The sequence below is a fragment of the Balaenoptera musculus genome, chromosome 3, assembly GCF_009873245.2.
Source record: "Balaenoptera musculus isolate JJ_BM4_2016_0621 chromosome 3, mBalMus1.pri.v3, whole genome shotgun sequence".
NCBI classification, from domain to species: domain Eukaryota; kingdom Metazoa; phylum Chordata; class Mammalia; order Artiodactyla; family Balaenopteridae; genus Balaenoptera; species Balaenoptera musculus.
The window spans coordinates 66,067,185-66,089,544 of record NC_045787.1 but is presented as its reverse complement, the minus strand read 5'-3'; the positions used below and the strand labels follow the sequence as shown (position 1 = coordinate 66,089,544).

The following is a 22,360-nucleotide window of genomic DNA, read 5'->3' as shown; positions in this document are numbered from 1 at the left end:
CCAGGGTCAGACCCTGAAGGCAAAGGCTACCCCTGTGTAATGGCCCTGCATATGTTCTGGAAACAGCATCCATCAGGGAATCAAGCAGGGAAATACTGGGAACTCTGAATTTGGTATAAAATGTGTATTTTTAAAAATGAATTTTCCTTAGTGTTCATAGTGGAAAGACTGAAGAAGTTTAGAACATAACATTCAGCTATATCCAAGGAATGCAGTTATCTTCATGGCAAGATCCATTTGTAATTATTTGGAAAGGTAAGGTTAGCACCAGTGAAACAACTAGAAAAAAATAAGAAGTACTAATTCTAAGAAATCATGGTTCTGTGGTACTGGAATAATTTGAGAGGTCTGACAGGGAGACAGGAATTCAGCTAGTAGAATTTGTAAGAAGTCCTTTCAGATCGGGGCAACAGCATGAACAGAGGACTGGAGGAAAGAATTAGCTTGGTGTTTATGGAGAGCAATGAAAAAAAGTGTTATGAGTTATGCAAATATTTTAGAGAATTTTAAAATGTACTTGGAACTCTACACTCAAGCAGAGTATACTCTAAAATGATAAATCAAGGTCAAAGAGAATGCAGACTGTACTAAAAAAAATGACAGTTACAATTATAGCCACTTAAATTGAAAATATAAATGAATGAGATAAGTTAGACGCCTGACTAAATAGATGCTACAGCATAATGGTTATGAACATTGCTCCTGGAATCAAACCAGGGCTCAGATCATGGCTCCTGGCTCCATCCCTCATTGCTGCCTTAATCTTGGGCAAATTACTTACACGTTTTGATCCTTGGTTTCCTCAACTGTTAAATAGAAATAATAATAATATTTACTTCATAAATGTTGTTGGGATGACTTAGTGGAGCAATATATTTAAAGATGCATTAGTACTTAGCATACAGCTGACCCTCCATGATTTTTACCAGTAGAGTAAAGTGGTTTCCGGATTCAGACTGACACTGACTTGAGACCATAGGCAATTTTTGTAACCAACCTGTGCCGCATTCCTTCTCTCTAAAAAAGGGATGATGATAGTGACTCACTGTATTACTTTTCTCTTGCTGCTTAACAAGTTATCACAAGTTTAGCAGTTTAAAGTACCAATTTATTAGCCCACAGTTCTGTAAGTCAGAAGTCCAGGTGGGCTTGACTGGGTTTTCTGCTTTGGATCCCACAATACTGAGATTTTAATTCAGAAGCATTTGGGATATTAAAGAAAATAGAGTTTTCGAAATACAATATAAAGTTTTTAAGCACAAAATGATTTTTAAAATTAATAGTAGTACTGAGTGTAATTTGATCAAATAATCTAAGACGCTTCCTATATCTAGTTTATTTATAAATATCTTTCAATAATTACAGGAATACAAAATGCTACCTTTATTTGCTGATTGACAAATTAAAAGATGAGTTAAAAATTTTTTTTCCAGATAATTTAATGGGGGGTGGGGGATGGGAAATTGAGATAATCAGCTATTGAGGAAAATTCTTTTGGAATTCTGTATGTGATTATTGTCTCTGTCATCATCATCATCATCATCATCATCATCATCAACATCATCATCATCATCACCACCACTGTGTGCCCACTACTGGCCTAGGCCCTTTTATAACCACAATAATTTACCACTATGAGTTTGACACTATTACTAATTCCATCTTACAGATAAGAATATTGAGACTTGGCGATTAACTGAATTGCCTGTGTTAAGAGTTAAAGTGGTAGAGACAGTATTCCAATTCAGACATTTTCTGTTCCAGAATCTAAACAAGGAGCCAATAAGAATAGTTCTTGAAAACTAGTAAACTTTCCACAGTCTCTTTTTTGTTTGTTTTGCTGATACTTTATTCTGCTTTATTTTCAGACAACATTTCCCAAGTTATTTTCCTTATAGCGCTAAATACAATATGTTAACAGGTGTGCAGAGAAAAAGCTTACCTTAGTAAAAAAAAAAACCCACAAACTTTGTAAAATGCTGGATTAACACTTTTGAAAAAGTTTCTTAATCACAGGACCTTTCAAAGTTTTTAATATGCTAACATTCACCATGAATCTTTAAGAGGCTGCTTTGATTGGCGATGTTTCCCAAAATTATTTGACTATGAAACTTTTTTTTCCCCCATTAACATCTTGGGGAAAGTAAGCCTGCAGAAAATATTTTGGGACCCGCTGTCTTCAAGTGATGTATAGATTCATTTTTGATGCTCTAGGCATATATTTGGAGAAGCTATAAAACTGTAGGTTGGATCATATGTGATTAAAGGTCCTTTTGCACTTTATGTGAGGTAAAAATTCTTAACAGAATTTCGCCCTTTTTCTTTTCCTTTTATAAAATGTCTATTTCTTGTGGTCCTTTAACATTTCTTATATTCCACTTCTGGACAGGCTGTATATGAGTTTAGTAAGAGTGAAATGAGTCCTATAACTGTAAATTAGGTAAAGTGCCTGGAATTTTCAAAATGAAAGGCTTATTAGTACATGATGATTATCAATAAGTGAGGGAATAGGGTAACTATGTACAGGGAGGTATGAATCTAAGATTATGTACCAAATTTAGATTGGAAATGGGACTTAAGAAAGTAGAGGTATTAAACTGGCAACATATTTTACAAGTCGACTGCCAGGTAATACAGAATGGCATTTATAGTCACAATTCTAGGCATTTGGTCATAGAATATGAATTTTAGTGTAGTTTTATGCTCTCCTGGAGTTTTTTTTTTTTTTAAGAACTCAAACTAAAAGAAAGAAAATTTTAGTAACATACACTGTTGCCAAAAAAATTATTTAACTTTCTAACATGCCTACTGAGGTCATATATTGTCAGAAAAGTGGAAATAAACAGGGAATAAATAGGAAAATAAACAAAACTCTTGGCACACTTTTTTTCTTTAATATCACAGAGTCATTGGTTTCTGATTTGATTTTATTATTTATTTATTTATTTTAATTTTCTTGGAGTGTAGTTGATTTACAATGTCTTTTTAGTTTCAGGTGTACAGCAAAGTGATACAGTTATACAAAGACATATATTCATTCTTTTTTCGACTCTTTTCTCATATAGGTTATCATAGAATATTGAGTAGACCTCCCTGCGCTATACAGTAGGTCCTTGTTGGTTACCTATCATATATATAGTAGTGTGTGTCTGTTCGTTTTTGAGATTTAGTACTGTGTTTTAGAAATAATGCCTTAAAACTAATATTAAACATCTCACTTCAAAAAGTTAGAGATACTTTATGATGGACATGCCACCACATGACTGATAAAAAGCATACTTTTAAAATTAAGTTACAGTGATGTGACAGAAAGTTGGAATTTGCTTGTTTGAAACTGCTTTGCTGCAGCTCTGGACAGTGGTACCTTACACTAACATCTGTGGCTTTAAGCAAGAAAACAGAATGTAAATAAATGATTCTTCCCCTTTCCCTTAGCAAAATCATTTTTTAAAAAATGTTCTTGTACCCCCACCAAACATGAGATCTGAACAAACCTTGTTTTTGTTGTTGCTGTTGTTTTTTTGTTTGTTTGCCAGCGGTACCTTAACTTCTCGATGGCAGTATACAATGTTATTTTTCCATCAGCCTTACATCCTTGATCTCACTTCAAATTCCAAAGGAAGGTAGAAACTGAAGTTTAAAGGACTCAAGGAGGCAAAAGGAGATGAATTGCATGACCAATTGTCCTCTGCTATCCTTTTCTTAGTACGTTCTCCTTTCAAATCTTTGCCTTCAAGAATGTTTCCTTCAATGTTTCTTTGTTGGTGTTTCTGTCTCCCTCCCTACCTCCCTCTCTAGAAGGAAAAAAAAAAAAAAATTAAAGGCTGTTTTTCATTTTGGTACCTGCAACTGCCAGAGCTGAATTCAGGTACCCTAAGCAAATATTTTAAATGGAAAACAGAGGAGAAAACACTATTGTAAGCCATGGGCTGTAGTTTTGGTTCAGCCACTTTGACTGCAAAAGCCAGTCAATTTATATTGCTTTTGGTGGGTAGCAGCGAAATTTGATCTACCATGGTGATGCTTCAAGAATCTGTCTTTGCCTTTTATTTTCTTGCACGGTCCCCAAACTCGCCCTACTATTTCTCATCTGAAACAGATGTCCTCCTTGAGGAGATGTATGCCTCCCACTGGCTTGCCCTGTGCCTTCACCTTTTGGCCCCGGTGGACAGATGAGCCCACAGGGCTCTCTCCCCAACCCTAGAGCCAACCAAAGTGCAGCCAGAACAGCAGCAGAGCAGCCCTGTCTCGGCTGATTAGAGTCTGGCTGCTGACCACGTTGCATTTCCTGGAATCCGGGACAATTCACTTTGCAGCGTTCTGTCTCTCGGGCAGCTTTGTGCCCCAAGAGCCACTTTTCAAAATCTCTTGACTTCTTTTTCTGGCTATACTGAGAACGGGACTTCAGGGGATTCCTTAACGTGGTTAATTATAAAGTCAGTGTTGGAAACCAAGAGAATCTCAGACACCAAGGGTTGCTTCCCTTAACCCCGGAGTCTCTGGCGTGTGTGCAGAAGGTACAGGCACTGTAGGAACTTCAGAGGTGGTGGCAGGTGCCAGGGTGTGGCTGCAGTTGTCTCCCTTTTCTCTTCCAGCAGAAGGAGCCACCTCTGGGGGGTGGGGGGAGAAAGAGGGGGAGGCCGCCGGAGGGATTAGGAAGGAGGGGCGCGCGGGGCGGGCGGGCGCCTGCGAGGCTCAAGCTCACACGCACGCCGCCTCTGTTTGTACACAGTGCGCTCTCGGCTCGCTCCCTCGCTCCCCGCCTGCTCACGCTTCATTGTTCTCTTAAGTCAGAAGCCCCGCAGCCGGCCGCGGCGGCGCGAGCAGAGCACGCAGTGTGCGGGTCCGCCAGCGCGGGTGACCCCGAGCCGCCGCCGGAGCCGGCGCCCGGCCCCGCCCGCCGCGCCTCGCCTGGGACCCACCCGCAGAGGAGGCTGAGCCCGCTGGCGACTCCCCGGAGCTCGCCCACCTCCCAGCGCCCCGGAGCGCAGGCAAAAGGGGAAGAAAGATTCCTCCCTTTGCTCACCACTCTTTCTTGCTCTCTCCAAGAATTTGTTTAAGGAGACGCTGCAGGAAAAAAGACATCTTCTTGAATCCTCTGTCGGGGCGGGGTCTGCCGCTGCCCTGCGGTGCCACCTCAGCGACACTACCCTCCACTAGGACCCCTGGCCAGCGGGGTAACGTCCGAGAGACGGGATCATGAAGCGCTCGGTAGCTGCTTGGCTCCTGGTTGGGCTCAGCCTTGGTGTCCCTCAGTTCTGCAAAGGTGAGGCGACGGCCCCGGGCGCCGGTTGCGGGACAGGCAGAGAGTCCCCTGGGAAACGCTGCGCAGGGGGCTGGAGGAGGTCCCCCGGGCGCTCCAGGGGTGGCGAGCGCCGTGGGCGGCACCGAGGAGGCTGCGCCCTGCCCTGCGTGCCCAGGAAAAGTGCTCGCAAAGTCAGAGCGGAGTGTGCGGGCCTGAGCCGGGAAGAGGGTGTGGGGTACCCAGATGAGATCGAGGAAGGACGGGGACGCAGGGGAGGCGGGGGGGGGGGAACCAGATCTTGCACGGCTTACTTGGCCCCCGGGTAGCCGCGCGAACCCTCCCTGGGCAGTGTTGGTGATGCCGGCTCCCGGCTCCAGACGGGGCTTTCGCTGGGGAGCGAGGGAAGCGAGCGTGCCCCGGGAGTGGAGTAGTGGAAAGGGGAAGAGGCTGGAGTGCCATTGGGCTGTCCGCCTCCAGGGTGCTGTGCTCTGGTGCCCGGCCCACGCCAAGCAGTTTGCAAATCCGAACCCGGTGCTGGGAGTTTGGGCGGTGGGTGCGGTGGAGACGGGTCTGATAAGTCAGTTCGGCTTTCCCCCATCTCCCCATCCTGGAGGCGCAGCACCAATAGCCGAAAAACCCCAGGAACCCGCCCTTCCTCTAGCCCAAAGGGCCTCAAGCTTTGCTCAGCATTCCCTCCTGGTAGAAGCCTAACTCTTGGTAATAAGGAATCTTGCGTTGCAAGACTACCCTGGCACCCCCGCCCAAGAGCGGAAAAGTTGTAAGAGGTGGTCTGGTGGTGGTTTTCATGAATTGCATGAAATAAACCAGTCTGTTTAAAAAAACAAACAAAAAAAAAACACAGGACTTTGAGGAGTCTCCCGCTGAGTTGCGTAGTCGGCTTCCAGGTCCCTGGGAAGGATGGCCTGTCAGGACAAGCCTTGGTCTTGGTTCCATCTACGCTCGCGCTGGGGTTGAAGTTGGCGCCTGGAAAGGGCAGGGGGAGCTGCAGGGACTCTGGGTAGGTTGCTCGAGGCGGACCCAAGTCCCTTCTGCGCCCACATACACAGGCGGCTCCTCCTGTGTGTTCAGTGGGTAATGAAACCCTCCGCAGGCTGCTTCAAGTGGAGAGCTGAGTGCACTACAGGGTTTAAAATGCTGTGCCTCTCGAAAACGGTGGCTGGATTTACAAATGCATTGACTCACATCCATTTGAGATTAGACGCTGAATGAATATTCTACACCATTCATCCATGCACCCATCCGCCTGTTTGTTTCACAGGAAAATTGTGAACTCTTGGGCTACTATTTGCCTAAGAAGCCGGGTGTTCCTCGCCAGATGCCCTCGGTGCCCTACCAGTAGCTATCCAGGCCGCACCTTTCCTGGGCCTCCCTCCCTCCCCCAGAACGTGGCTATTTCCCCCTGCGAGTAGGTGTGTGCCTCGCCCGCGTTTACTATGTGCCCTTCCAGTTATCAGGCAGAGGCCGCCAGCCGCTCCACTGAAGGTTAAGGAATGGTAATGGCTCTGTAGTTGCACCGCGGACTGCCCCAGCTATACGAAAAGGACAGTGCTTCAACCGCCGATATTTCTCCTTTCTTTCATTTCCCGTCTGGATTCCTTCTGCACTTTGATCCCTCAGCACGAAAGGAGGGGGAGAACGGCAGGCATTCCCCTCCCCTCCTCCTTTCCCCGCCTCCGTTCCCACCCCAAACCGAAAACACACACTCACCCACTCACAGGCACCTACTCCTTGACACCATCGCCTCCATCATCGGTCCTGGCACCTAGGCGGAGGGCGGCGCAGGTGGAGGAGGAGAAAGTGTATCTAACCTGTGTGCCGCGCTAGCCTCCCTAGGTCTGGTTGCTGGAGCCCTGGGGCGCTCGGTGAGTCCCGTCTCGATGCAGCCCGAAGCTCTGCTGTCTAAAGATACACACGCCTAGGGCACAGCTTACTCCGCCAGGCGATCCAACCTTGGTGTGTTGCCTGGGCTCTCTTTCCGTCCCCTAGACAATGCTGGGCAGTGTGTACTCCACATTCTTCCGTAGATTTCTCTTTTTGTCCAGACAGCCTGTGAGGAGAGGGACAGGAAAGAAATGGACCATTTTCCACGAGCTCTTTTTGTTAAACTTGCACCTTTCTAATTTATTCTCCCTCAGCTCTGCAGAAAGGCAGAGTACAGCTTGCGTGACATCTCCAAACAATTAAACTTTGAGCAAACTTATTGAGGCCAGTGTTGACGATGAGAATTTACCTTGCACCTCTCCCACCCCACCTCCCCAGATATCATTTGTCTAATGTATACGTTTTATAAATTGGTGTTTCCCTGTGTGGGTTGCAATTTACGCGTATTAATGACTGGGATTTGATAAGGACATGTAATTCCTTTTCTTAGTCGTTTTTATTTAAAAATTAAACCAATGGATCAGTCAGATTGAATATTTCATTAACTCTTAAATTATTCATTGTTATGGGTTGCTCTAAAAAACCCAATTACATGCATACAGTTGCAGCAAGCACGTGACATCTTATGCAATCTGTCCCTGTGCTTGCAGTTTGTGTCTGAAGTCTTTAAGCAAATGGCACTGTTTAAAAATGTCTAGACATGTCCTAAATACTATGAAATCACTGGCGTTCGCATTTCCTTTTTTAATCAATGGCGATTTTTAGTTAATTCTACATGGGGATCAATTAGTACCTGAACAGTCTCACTCGAGGTAAAAGCACCCATGCTTCTATGATTAGTATAGCAATACTGATGCTGAAATAACAGGCTACTGTACTTTAAAAAAATTATTACACATTAGTGTCTTCATTACTTGATTTACATGATCATTAATTTTATACTTTAAAAATAAATGCTAGCTGCAGATTCCAGGTGAAACATTAAAAAAAATAATTTTGAAATACTGAATTAAAAATAATAAGTAATTGAAGATAAAGTATCCTGCTGGTACAGTTTGACACTAATGCAAAGCGCTGACCACTGTTATGATGCAAAACACATTTTTTCCCTTTTGGTCCTAAAGAAGTTTTTTTCTAATTATTTTTGAAATATTTTCTTAGAATTGAAATGTATTTTTGTTTTAAATTTATATTGTTTGGGGAAAACATTTATAATAATACAAATTAAGGGTTACAAAAATTGAAATGGTCTGTTCTCCCCTCTGTACTCTTGAATTTACAAAGATCTTCAAAACCAGGCAAATGTATTTTACTTCTGAGCTCTTCTCTAAATTAAAACTCTCTTGTATTTTTCTCAAATATCTTAAGATCAGTGTTTATATAAAACATGTATTCAGGATGTAGGGTATTTTTAATAAATATTTTCATAAAATTTTCCTTTCTTGTCAGATACATATGATTTTTCCTTCTCACAAAATGAGAATACCATATACGTGACTAGACTAAAAAAGCTTGGTTGCTCAAAACCATTACAAAGTATAAGTTTGACAGTTTTTAGACTCTAAATTAGTAGTCCACACTCTTAATTTCACTGATATTAATTAAGATAAAAATTTTAATTAGGTAATTTATTTTTAAAACTTTTCATCTTTTGAAGGGTTTTGAATAATGGGATGGACTGTATATGTTATCATTTGTGTACAGTTTTGTAAACCCGCCTGATCTGAGAGTTTCCTAAAGCCTAAGAAAGTAATTCTGATATTTGTTGTTTACTGAACATACTTGCAGGCGCCAATAGCTTTGAGTATCATTTATGATGTAGTAGGTTCATTATATTCCTTGCCAAATAAACCCACGAAAAACAGTGCGGGTTTCAGAACTCAGTTCAAATCAAAGTAAATCAGAACGCTTGGGTACTGAGAAACAAACAGCAAATTTTGTAATCAGTTTACTCCTATGAGTTTATATGAGTTTGAGTTTATTTCCTAAGTAGTTTGCAAACTGATGTTATTATGATGAAAAAAAAATAGTAGAAAACCAAAGCCAAGCCATTCCTATTACTTAATTCTTACCTGTCTTTTAAGGAAGATGTCTAGCATGTTTTTGTTTTTGTTTTTTAAATCACAGCCCTTATAATGATTATAATATCTTTTGGTTAATCAAAGCAAACATGTATTTATATATAAAGACTTAAGTTGTTGGCTATGTGAAATGGATTATTGAAAATTTTCTCATGGTTGTGTGATAATGCTAAAAATTAAGTACTATAAATACTTACACTGAATGAATTACCCCTTAATTGTTACTGAAAATACCTCTAAACAGTCTTTGCTTTGGGAGAATTGTTGAAGGGAAAAGTAGACTGGGATCATCGACTATGCCCTTGCCAGCAGGTGTCAGGATAATCAATGGAGATCTTTTAAAGGAAAGATGTTGGGTGGCGGGCGGGGGAAGTAAAGTAGTAAATGTTAATCTGCAAATCCACATAAAGTGACTTTCTACTCTCTGTGAAACTGATATTATTGAAGTTTTCAGCGCTCCCCTGAGAAAGATAGGGAGGGTGAGCTGTAAGGACCTGCTGCTTGTACCACAGGATTTTTACTTGGAAGCAGAGTTGCTCTAACTGCCGCACACAAATAACTATATGTCTAGGTTGAGCCATTATTTCTCAGGGGGTTCCTGAGTAACTTCCAAGGAAATGCACGTAGAGCTATGAGGAGCTTGTAGTAAAACAATTATTACTGAAATGTTTGGCATACTTTTAAGCTTACTCTCCCTACCAACTGTAAATTTTATGCATAGAAGTAAGTACTTGTTATATTGATTTACGTGGATGTATATTCAACTATTTATATGTACAGATCTAAAGTACTGGAGGAGATTACAGCTTATCCTTTTCTGTCACAATGGTAAAGTGTATGCTTCCTGAAACTTGTAAGTTTCTAACTTAAGTCACAGGGCCAAAAGAGACTAAATGACGTGATAAAGTTTTGTCATTACCCATTTAAGCCAGTTATTATTCCTTATGTATGTGCCTATTGTGTTTCAATAGCTGTCAGTGACTTGACATTATTTTTTTCTAATTGATCCTTAACTGATAACCATTCCTCAAAAGTTAGTTCTAGCATCTGCTGATATAGCCCTTAAAACAGTGTTACAGATTCACCGTCACACCATTTCTACACGTTCTCTCTGTTTCTTATAAAGTCGCTGATACCATGTCAAGCAGTCTGTCTCCAGTGGTATCCTTTCTGTGTCAGAGTCCTCCTTAAATAACCCCCCTCCCAACATTTCCTTGCTGGATAGCAACGAGGGCACAGCATCCACTATAAAATTCTGTCATCATTATTAAAAGGTTGCAAATCTCTAAAACACTGTGACATTTGCAATTTGCTTTCTTGTGAGGAAAAAAAAAATGACAATGTAAAGCCTCTACTACTAAATCCTGAGGTTTAAAACATAAACAGAAATAAATTAGGATCTGAATTATGGAGCAACTCAGGATTTTACACCTTGATACGATCACAGTGTCCTGCCTAAAACTATCAACTGGGCAATAACTTACGTCCACCCCACTTGTAGAGAAGTATCTTGCTTTGCCTGTAGCACAGAGCTGAGAACCTAGGAGACAACATCAAAAACTCCTGACCACCTAAAATAGATAATGCATTTCGGCCTTAAATCATATAGAAAAGTCTATTTCTCATGGTTTTTAAGTTCCAGGGCTCTCTATAAACTGAATTCAAAAAATAAAAGACATATGAGGTAATAGGTCAAACTTAATCAGAGCGATAAAACATGGCAGCTGTTAGACAAAGAGGAGATTGAAAAAGTATATGTAAAAGCAGAGCTACCTTACAGTGTAAAAAACTAGAGACATTTATTTGGGGTGGGAGAGGGGCTATGTTTAAAGGCCAAAAGGCATTACCCTATGTGAGAATATGCTTGTATTTGATGCCAATATTGATCTTGCATCCTAGACAAAGACTCACTGCAATATGTTGAACATTTGGGGGATACAAAGGCAGTGAAATATGTGCATTATTGAAGAGATTTTGTCCAAAATGTTTAAGCTTGAAAAACCTGTTTAAAGGTGAAAGACATATCTGAAGAATGTGCTTGTTTGAAATTTTATTTTCCCATCATTTCAGATAATATGTTGTTATACATTTTTTTATTGATTTTCCTCCTAAAGTAATGAATGAAGGTACAAATTACAAAACAGAGGACTCAATTTTGTAGAAAAGAAGTAGATCTCAGAATGCAGATAAGATGCCCTGCAATTATTTTGTTATATTTTAGAAGGAAAGGTACTACTATTTTGTTTTAAAATATGCATTATTATGGTGATAGAAGCTGTGTAGGATTTGTTCAACAGAAGATTTAATAGTGCATGAAGTAGAATGGAGGATTTAAGTTCAAGAATTTAAGTGAAGGCTTTTTGAGTACTAAAGCACTTTTGAATGTGATTGTTACTATGGAGAAAGAAAATTGACTCTAGATCTAAGCTTTACTTTTTTCTATTTTCTAAAACAGGTCTGTATCAAACTGATCAGTCTCTTTAAAACTAATTTAACATAGTATAACAGCCCACAGACGGAAAGGCCAAGGTTTTAATCTCTTTTTGTTAAATGACTTTGTGCATGATTGAAAGTGGTCTCTGAATGGGTTAGGACACCATGCATTCTTTAAGGTTTATGCTTGGTATTTGATGAAGACATTTATTTTGGGAATGCACAATAATCCTCTTAAGTCTCTTCTTGTACTGAGGTCAGGATGACCATTTACATTTTACTGCTACTGGAGATCATATGAAGACAGCCCAGGTCAAACGGGCTCATGACCCTTGGGCAGAAAAGACTGGGACAGTCAAGTGGGAACATTGGAGAATATTCTTGTTTGAAATAAATTGGCGAATCCCTCCCAGTAGCATAGAGCAGTCTCCCAATTATAGGCATCAGTCTTATCTTTGCTCACATCTCCGATACCCTTCTCCCCTCACATGTTTGGCTCCAGATGCTAATTGAACTCTAATTTTATCCACACACTTTTTCCTGTTTGTTTATTCATCTTTTTTCATTCTATAGTTTAACTTTTGTATTGTCAACACTATTTTGAAATTGTCTATAGGCAAACAAAATGCAAATTACCATTCAAAATGCTTTCATATTTATTTATAAATTCTTGTGTCATATTGTGCTTCCTACAGAGCCAGGGCTTAGAGCAGTGCAAGGCAAAACAAACAACACAACTCTACAACAGCAGCAACAAAACCGAAACACTCAATATATATCCAAAAGAATGGAGCTATCCACTCCCCGCCCTCGCCCCCGTCAGTGTTCTGTGAGAGATACCCACATATTTTAAACAGCAGTATGTTACAAAAGATAAGTCCAAAGTAGTCCCAGGAACTTTAAAAGCTTTGTTTCTCACTTTGTTATATTAACTTTTTTTTTTCTTTTTTTTACAATATATGTTATAGAGTGAACTACTTTGAAAATACTTCTCAATACTCCTGCAAGAGCATTGCTAAACACATAATATTAACATGCAGGCATGACAAGAAGTGCTGTGTTTGCTGTGCATCTTCAGTTAAAAGAAAAACTACCTCTGAGTGATTGATTTCTTTGTTAGATACAAGGTTCTAACATTTCCAGCTAACTTTAATTTTGATCTAGGAACAATAATTTTTCAGACATCAGTTTGTTTTTTGCTTTCCTCTCTTTATTTGGGGACTACCACCATGTCTATTTAAGCATCTTGCTAGATAACTTAACAAGGAGCATTCATTCGGATATCTTTCTTAAGTATAGTTAGTAAGTGTAGTATTTATTTGGTGCATGTTAGGTGTTCCCCTGTTCTAAGTACCATCTTTGATTCTCACTATGATTCTATGAGGCAAGTACTATTATTATTTACATATGAATGAGAAGAGAGATACAGAGAGGTTAAGTAATCTCCCAAATAAATAATCTACTAAGTAGCTTGTTAGAAATAGGATCCAGTTTAAATCTAGAGCCTGCTCTCTTAACTACTGAACTATGCTGTATTTCAGTGAGCGACACATCCTGTATGTCATGGAAATATTTTGTTAAATGATTTTCTTATTTGTAAAACACACACATCATATCCAATTTCTATTTAACAGGTAGATATTTTGGAAGGGGTAAATTATATTTATTTTCTTGGGGCAAAATTTTTAAAATTTTCAAATTTAGTTTGGTAAAGTGTCAATACATCTTTTCTTTTCACATTCAGAAATAAAGGGTGGCGTATGCTCTGTTTGGTCAGAAAGAGTTAATGTGTCTTTCAGAAAAATGCATCACTAGTATGAATAGTGAAGACAGGAAAAAGAAGAGGAGTACTCGGGAAGTGATTCAAAACCTTGCTATTCAATTTTATTTCAACATGATTTTTAGAATTTATTTTGGTTTTCTAGGATTCCATTGCTCCACTGTTATTCAGTATGATATGTAAGAGCATGCTTTCTCTATAATTTTCAGATACGTTATGTAGGAAAAAGTGATTTTAAAGGTTAACAGATACATAATGTAGGACATGGTGATTTTAAAGGTTAACTAGGTTTTTATTTCTGCTAGTTTAATGAAGGTATTTTATTTGCTTTACATCCCATCCTCATTTAATTTTATTTCTGTGTAACGCCATTAAGAAATTTGAGCCAAACAAAAGCACCAAATGGTCTCAAACCATATCAGCTAGAAAATTATATCTTCTGGTTTCTTTTAAGCGTTATTTAACCAAGATATTTATTTTTTAAAACTAGAATTGGATTAACTTTAAGTATTTTACAAAATAATGAAAATTACATCATATGAGATCACCTTGTTAATATCTTCTTCTGTACATCTGTATGGTATTTTATAGTTGAAATGGACCTCTACATGCTTTATTATATTTATTCCCCTAAAATAATAATAATAATAATAAAAACAATAGTTAAAATTTCTTAAGCATTTCCCATGTCTATTCTAGGAAACATAAGCAGAAAAGGCATTCTTAATCTCATTTAACAGATAAGGAACCTGAGGTTTGAAAAAGTCACATCATTTATAATTCAACATGTCCTATAATTTAAGCAACCATTGCCAGAGTTTGAACTTGACTGTGATTCCAGCTTATCTTTTACTCTTTTCTGCTATACCACTTTGCTTTAGGTAGTTATAGTTGGTGCTTTTTTCTCAGTTCTTGGACCCACAAGATGAGAAGGAGGAGTTGGTGTACTACTTGCTTTTTCGGAAACTATTCTAACTGCCTCTTAGTATGACATTCACACTTTCCTGCCATCAGCCTATAACATCTCCTTTCCTCTTTGGAGCCAATTACTAACCATCACAACATCCTGAACTTCCTCAAAGGCTTCAGAACCTTGTTTCTTCTCTATTATTTGTTCCCTTAAAAACTTGTGACCCTTTTAATAATCTGGTGTTAAACTTCCTGGAAGTTCCCAACACTAATGATTCCCAGCTCCATTCTTAGGTACCTACTGGCAATGCTGTTCATTAGACTTTCTCATCACATGATTTGCTCATTTACTAGTACTTTAAATTTCTCAGACTTTCCATTTCTTGCCAGAATTTTCTGTCTTTCTACCTCTCCTTGCCCTTCATTCCCAGTAAACCCACTCTTGTCATTGCTGTAATTTTCAGTTCTTCTTATCTTTCTTCTTTACCAACCTGATCTTTGTGGTTATCCATTTCAAGATGTATTCAACCATTTGTGAATTTTTCAGCCCACGTGCTTTCATCATTTTTGCTTCTTTAAGTCTCAAACTAAGGTAATTTCCAACGTCCCTTTCCCCTCATTGGCCATGAGAAAACTGGAGTTCTGTCAAGAGGTAATAGGATCCACTGGAAATCCTGGTGAATTTGAAAGGTTGAGTTTTGGGTCCAAAAGGGAATGAGCAAGAAAGAAAGTGATGGTATGAGGAGTAAGGTGATGGGGGCATTGCAGTAATTATACTATAATTACAGATATTGATAATTATAAATTTGGGAGTATGACCATAGGAGTTATGGTTGAAGGAGGGTAGAAGACAAGATCATTGGAAGAGGAGAATCAAAACATTTGGAAAAATTATCTATGTGGGTATTGAAATTCCCCAAAAAATTATACCAGGAGAAATGTTGGAGAGAATGATAGTGAACCAGGAACAGAAATCTTTAAGGAGTGAGAGAGGTACAGAGATGAAGAAATAACTATAATAGGGGGGTAGTATTGGGGAATAGAGATCTATGGCATGAAATTAAAAGTGGATAGGGTTTTTTTGCTGTTGCTTTTTTTTAGAGCGTAAGGAGAGAATGTTCAGGAAGTTGCACTGAGGAACAAGAGGGACTCCTGCCACATCTCTATAAGCTATGGGAGAGAAAATGGTAACCAATTAAGAGAGCTGCAGGTTAGACACTAACTCAGAGGAGAGCTGATTTTCTCTAGAGCAGGAAGAGAGATGTAATAGCCTAGTCCCAGGCATCATGCACTTTGACAGTCTTCATCCTACACCTTTTGACACATTGAGCTCATTATGATAATTGATATATTCACTAAGAGCTATGCTTTCAAGCACATAAAATATGTTTTCATATGCAACAGCTCTTTTAAACCTCACAAAAACCTAGTGGATTATTATTATCCCCATTGACAGATGAAGCTATAGACAGAATAATTCTATTCCCAGTGATAAACACTCAAAACTAGGTTTTGTAGACCCAAGTCCAGGACTCTTTTCACTTTAGCACAATGGCAGAGAAAAGCCTTAAATCCGAGGAAGGATCCCTTCTAAATTTAAAGCATAGCTGGGTAATGGGAAGATGTCCTACTTTGTCCTATTCAGATAGGCCTCTATGTATTTTGAGGTCTACAGAGTTTAAGTTACTAGGAATGTCTATATCTGCTTGGTGGCCTTAATCCTTGCCCATCTTGGATTATTTGTCCAAATGGTTCTTACTGGAAAACAACATTATTACTAGGGGAAGTTTTTTTCCTTTATAATATGCTCGTAATTGTGCAACCTTGTACACAAAGAATTCTTTTTCCTCAATTTACATGTTTCAAATATTTGTAAACCATAATGTTTCTTCTTTAGTTTCTGAGATGCTAAAGTCGTACATATTTTTCCTTTAATCTGTCCTTGTAAGCCATTCCTTTCATCCTTTTAGTTGTGTCGTTTGGAATCTGTCCAAGTAGCCTACATATTTATGCAACAGGCTTGCCAAAAACTCAACAGAGAATTCCAGGGATGTGCTTCCCTAAAATAACACCACACACATTAGTCTGTACTTTTTAATTTTGCAAATACAATCTTAATTTTTAATCTATTACTTTGCTGGTTAATTTTTTCTATCAGACCACCTTTTTCCAAGTACTACTTATCTATGTCATTTTATTTCATAATTTTGTTTTGCATTAGCCTTCACTGGAGTTTTACTTTATATTTTTCTTCATTCTGCATTCAGAATGATGACCATTACTACTGTATGATGTATTCTCTGCCCACAGAATCTCAGAATAACCTGATTTCTTCACTGTAAATTGTTATTCTGCTACTTATTGCTATTTTAATATCATGTACATATCAGCTAAATAATAATACAATGTATAAATTCTTATCCTTACCTTTTTTTGCATATTTATTTCTTTTGGGCCCTTTGAAGTATTCACTATCTTCTTGAAACCATCATCTGTCTCTATTTCTGTATTTTTCCTATTTATTTATTTCTAGCTATCTCCTTCTATATGTTGCCATTTTCTGCTCCCAGATCATTCCTCAGCTTAAACTGCACAACCTCAGAGAATCTTTGTGATCACCTTCTCCAAGTACTGAGGCGTCAACATACACATAGATACAAACAATATACCCCTGTCACTAGCTTCTATTACTGTTCTTTTTTGAAATTACGCATTTTTCAAAAATCACATTTATATAATCACTTGTTTATTATCTTATTTTCTCTCTTGTTCGTAATGTATTCTTGCAAGCTCCGTGGGGGCTGGAAGAACATCTGTTTTATTCCCTAATGGTTATATCCAGCTCCAAACGTGATGCCTTGTACACAGTAGACACTCAATATTTGTTGGCTGAGTTTATGCATGCGTGAAGGAGTGAAAAACATGAATGAAAAACAACTCTGCTGGTGTATAAATCTTTCTCTGGTTAAAACAAAAAATGTGTTCCTTTAATAGACCCATTAACTAATTTAATAAATTCTTATCTACTTGCCCAGATGCATTGACGTGTGATTTATGGCGCAAGTGATACACTTTTAGAAAGCAATAAATACTTAAGTAGAGGCAAACTCTAAGAGCTGACTGAATAAATTACCATCTTGTTTTCATCCCTGTCTAATTTATAAACACTTTAAAATCAAGATTCGGGTTTTACCTTAAATTATCAAATTACAATAAAATAGTTGTAATTGTATATGCAAGATAGACAGTAAGCTTCAGACTATCATTTTATTATCAGGAGTTGAAAAGAAATGTATATGCAACAAAATCAAAGCACTTGGTGGTTTTTCACTGTCAGGTGGAGGAGCTGCAGGTAGCCCTCCGATCTGCTAATTGCCCCAGTGCCTTGGTGACCACTCCCATGAGCTCCACCAGCCATAACTTTCCTCCCGCCATAACTTCTTTACCTCCTCCCACCACGCAGTCACACCTGCTGAACCCAGATATACTTGGCAGAGGGGAAAAGACAGCACCTGGGCACTGTGTCTGCCCAGGAGTCAAGAGTCTCCGAAACAGCTCTGTTTAGAGTTGTTTGTGTAATGACCATCTTTATGTCACTGCAAACTGCTTTTTATTTCCCTTTGGGCAACTATACTTCTACCATTCTTAAATGCCTCGGTGGTTCTAAAACAATTTGCATGCTTGTGACCCCAATAATTGTGTGATTTCAGCTCCTAGTCTAAAAGCTCTGAAGATGACGTGTCTTTCTAAAAAAGGTATACAACGGCAAAGGATTATGTAGAATAAAAATGTTAAAATCTAATGCTTTGCTCTTTCTTATGTGATAAGAAAGAAACCTTGGCTTTTTTTTTTTTTTTTTTGAGGGACAGTTACTTCATCATCTTTGTTTTAGTTTTAATTATTTTTTAACCTGAAGTATATACTCATTGAAGAAAAGTTGTAATGGTAACACTTTGGTGTCTATATTTAGAGACTTCTTTCAATAAATAAATATCTCAAAGTAATGTTTTTAACCATAAAGTAGATCATACCACCTAGTTTTATAATTTATTCACATACATTTTATTATGTAGAGATGGATGCCAAGAACTGTTCTGGGTGTTGCAATTACAGACGGTGAACAAAACAGACAGAAATTCTTGCTCACATAGAGCTTACATTCTAATGAAGTGGAACAGAGAATAAACTAAGGAAATTGTCTTGTAGGTTAAAAGGAGAGGGTAGGGATTTCAGGAGTGGATTTCATTTTTATGTAGGGTGCTTATGTCGAGCCTAACTGTTCAAACACATTAAGGAAGTGACTTACATGTTGCAAGTATGTTGTCTCAAGTTTCATTTATCTTTATATTATATTTATTATGTTTAATATGCAAAAGGTAAAACAAATTTATTTTGTAAAATAATCCATATTTTCCTTTATGAATTCTGCTTTTGGCATCATATTTAAGTTCACAAGAATCGCCCTTTGTTTCTCCAACCAAATGGTTGGGTATGTTCCAACACTACTTAAAAAAACTGTTAGAAAATAAAGCATGTATCATATAATAAATTAGAATATTTTCTAATTTATTCACATTATATATAGCATTAAAATGTTTGTGAAGTTACATATTTATGCAAAATGAAACATATTACAGTAATCTATATACAGTGTGATAACCACAAAGTGAAAACATAAAACAAGATAAAGCTCCCAGGCTCAGGAGTCGAGAGTTTTCAGTTTCAGTAGATGACTAACCTTAGTTTTCAAAAATAAATAAATAAATAAAATGGGGATAGTAATAATACAGCCTGACTCCTAGGATTATTGTGAGGATTTAATACAGGTTAAATGCTTAGAACAATATTTGTGTCCTGTGATGGATATGACGATAATGATGATGATGACACTGCAGTATTTCCAGTGCCATAGCACAATGCTTGGCACACATTATGATAAAAAATTAACTGGTAAATGAATGGAGTACCAATCCATTTTTTTTCTTATTTAATTATTATTTTACTTTTTGGTGCAATATTTATCAAGAAGACTTCAGTCTTTTAACTGAGATATAACTTACAGGTATATTAATATAATGTGTTGTTAAGAGAATGGAATCAGATAGACTGGGAGTTGGATCCTGGATCAAACAGTCAGTAGCTCTGAAGCCTTCTGCAGTTTGTCTAGCTTGTAGACTATGGATAAAGCAGTAGGAATCTAATAGCGTTGTTGTAATGATTAAAAGATATAATCCACATAATGTGCTTATAGATCCTGGCACAATATAAACCTCAATAAACATTATGTATTATTATTTTCTTAATTGTGGCTGTGGCTATTACTGTAAAGGGGGCAGTTACCTTGGGACACATTCCTGAGGAGAATGGTATAAGGAGGGGATGGGAACCTGGATGGATCTGACAAATTGGCTGATCAACAAAGTCTAGCAATTCTTGAATTTATGCTAAATGAATCTTGGTTATGTTTCTGACTTTATTTGTATTTCAGGGGGTATTTAACTGTCTTATCCATTAGGGCTGCTATAATAAAAATACCATAGACTGGGTGGATTATAAAAGACAGAAATTTGTTTCTACAGTACTGGAGGCTAGAAAGTCCAAGATCAATGTGCCAGCAGATTCAGCGTCTGGTAAGAGCCTACTTCCTGGGTCGTAGGTGGCCATTTTTCACTGTGACCTTATGTGGTCAACATGGCAAGGGAGCTCTCTGAGGCTTTTTTTGTAAGGGCACTAACAGTACTCATGAGGCCTCCACCCTCATGACCTAATCACCCCTGAAAGACCCTAGTTCCAAATACCGTCATATTGAGGATGAGGTTTCAACATGTGGATTCTGAGGGGACATAATCAATCTGTAGTATCGTCTGCAGTAGAATAGCCTTCAACGTCTCCTAACTCACCAGGAGGTCTTTGCTTCCTTTATATTCTTTCCACTTAGGTGCACTTACTCTCTACTCTGAATATTGACTGTGAGTTGTGTCCTGATTTATAAGCTATAATAGAAATTTCTAAAATACTTTAGGTTATTTTTATTTCACATTTTGCTTTAGAGGCCTCAACTGTGAATATGGTATATAGGGAAGTTTAGAGCATGAAGGTTTTTTAATCTGCTTATTCATGACTGGTGGTCTCTGTGGTCAGTACTTAGTATTCAGAAAACTGTTATCTCATGTATCTAAATGGGTAAAAATTAAGTTCATGTTGGGCTAAAGATTTTAAAATAAAATAATTCTGTTTGCATTTTAAATAATTGACTTTTATACTGTTCCCTCTTTGGGGGGAAAAATGCCAGAAAAACAACAACAACAACAGAAAACTTTCCATTCAGGGAATACTTTTAAATACAAGAAATAGATATACAAACATGTTTTAAGAATTAATGTAGAACTACATGGTTTCCTACAGAATGACTCAGTTTGTTCAGATGAATTAAGAAATAGACATTAATGATTTTAGGGTATAAGACTACTAGGTCAATTTGTACTTATTTTCAAAGTAACATTTATGACTAAAATCAGCTCGTGGCCAAAGCAAGCAGGATTCCACATGAGATTTACATGGTTAAAATCATTGAGATTTATCAAGAAAATATATTATGCATGGACTATTTCCAAGTCAATTCACAGTTAAAAACATTATTTTGAGTATTATAAGAGAGTCTCCATGAAGGAGCAGTGGTAATACACAGATTCAGGATTATTTACCTGTTTTGAGGTCAGCTAATTAGTGATCTTAATTGCGTTTACAAAGTCCTTTTTGCCATGTAACATAACATATTTAATGTTTACAGCATCAAGGAGTGAAGATCATGGGACCAGAATCCTACTATTGTTTTTATACATAATCTCATGTAGATACAGGTTTGTATAACTTCATCTGCTGTAACAGTGTGGACTAGTTTAGGTCTCAAAAAACTTACTCGTGGCTCTACCAAGTACTTGCCTTGTGACTTTTAGCAAACTCTAATCTCTTGGTTTCTTTATTTGGCAAAAATAGAGATAATAGCCTCTACAGTATTTGTCTTTTGGGCTTATTATAGTGATCAAAATGAAAATGAAACAATATACTGGGAATGATTTTGGAACCTGAAAACTGTCCTATAAATTGTTTGGTTTGGTGGTAGCTTCAAATTCTTGCTTTGTTTTCTATTCCTTTATAGAGTAAGCTAGTATTAGAAGTCGTGATGATTCCTGATATTTTATATGATACTCCCTTCATTTGTTTTTGTATGTTTAACTGAACATATCCAGATGCCATGAAAACTTTTGATTACAGTTGTTTGGAAAAGGAACATAAACACACGAGAAATGATGACAAATCTGATATGTAGGTAGCCACTGCATTATGAGAACTTAATTGGTGGTGATCAGACAGCTCCTACATGTTAAAATGGGCATATTTATATCTGGTATCCCCAAATGTCCCTGATTTCACCTGCCTTTTTCAACCCTAGGTTGAGATCTAGAGTGGCTGGCTTAGAAAATTGTTTTGTTCATGCAAATGCAGAGAATTAAAAAGTTAAATCATCCTCTCACCCTCCTGACAAAATTGCCACCTCCAAAGGAATCAGGGTCATCTTCTCTCCTGCTATGTTCCTGCTGCATTCTTGCTGTGTTCCTGCTACATTCTTGCTGTGTTCCTGCTACATTCTTGCTGTGTTCCTGCTGCATTCTTGCTGTGTTCCTGCTACCCAAACCTTCAACTTCTTCTTGTCCCAATGCCAGTCCACAAAAATAGCTTAATACAAATTTCCTTAAAAATAGTAGCAGTGACACTATTTAAAATATTTTAGCTAGTGTTATAGATTTGTTTCTAGAAAAACATGCTTTATTTTGTTTCTAAAAAGCTCAATTTCAAAATTATACATGGATCATAAGCCATAACTTATTTTTGAATTAGCAATTTCTTGATACCTTTCAATACAAGAATTAGCTTAGATTCTATTACTAAAGTGCAACCACATTATTGAGATTTCCCCCCGGTAAATATAAATGTATACTATATATACTG

The 22,360-nt window shown here is 38.0% G+C and overlaps 1 protein-coding gene across 2 annotated transcripts in view; it reads left to right on the top strand.

Moving 5' to 3' along the window:
* Nucleotides 1–4,350: 4,350 nt before the first annotated feature.
* The window catches only part of EDIL3 (EGF like repeats and discoidin domains 3), a 436,572-nt gene continuing 418,562 nt past the window's right edge, over nt 4,351–22,360 (top strand). Inside the window, exons 1-2 of one of the 2 annotated variants that reach the window (XM_036849259.1) lie at nt 4,351–4,517; nt 5,050–5,266. In XM_036849259.1, the coding sequence (XP_036705154.1) occupies nt 5,200–5,266 (67 nt within the window). In that variant the 5' untranslated portion in view covers nt 4,351–4,517; nt 5,050–5,199. Of the gene's footprint in view, nt 4,518–4,718; nt 5,267–22,360 lie in introns of those variants that run through there. The other variant, XM_036849260.1, reaches the window with a different exon arrangement.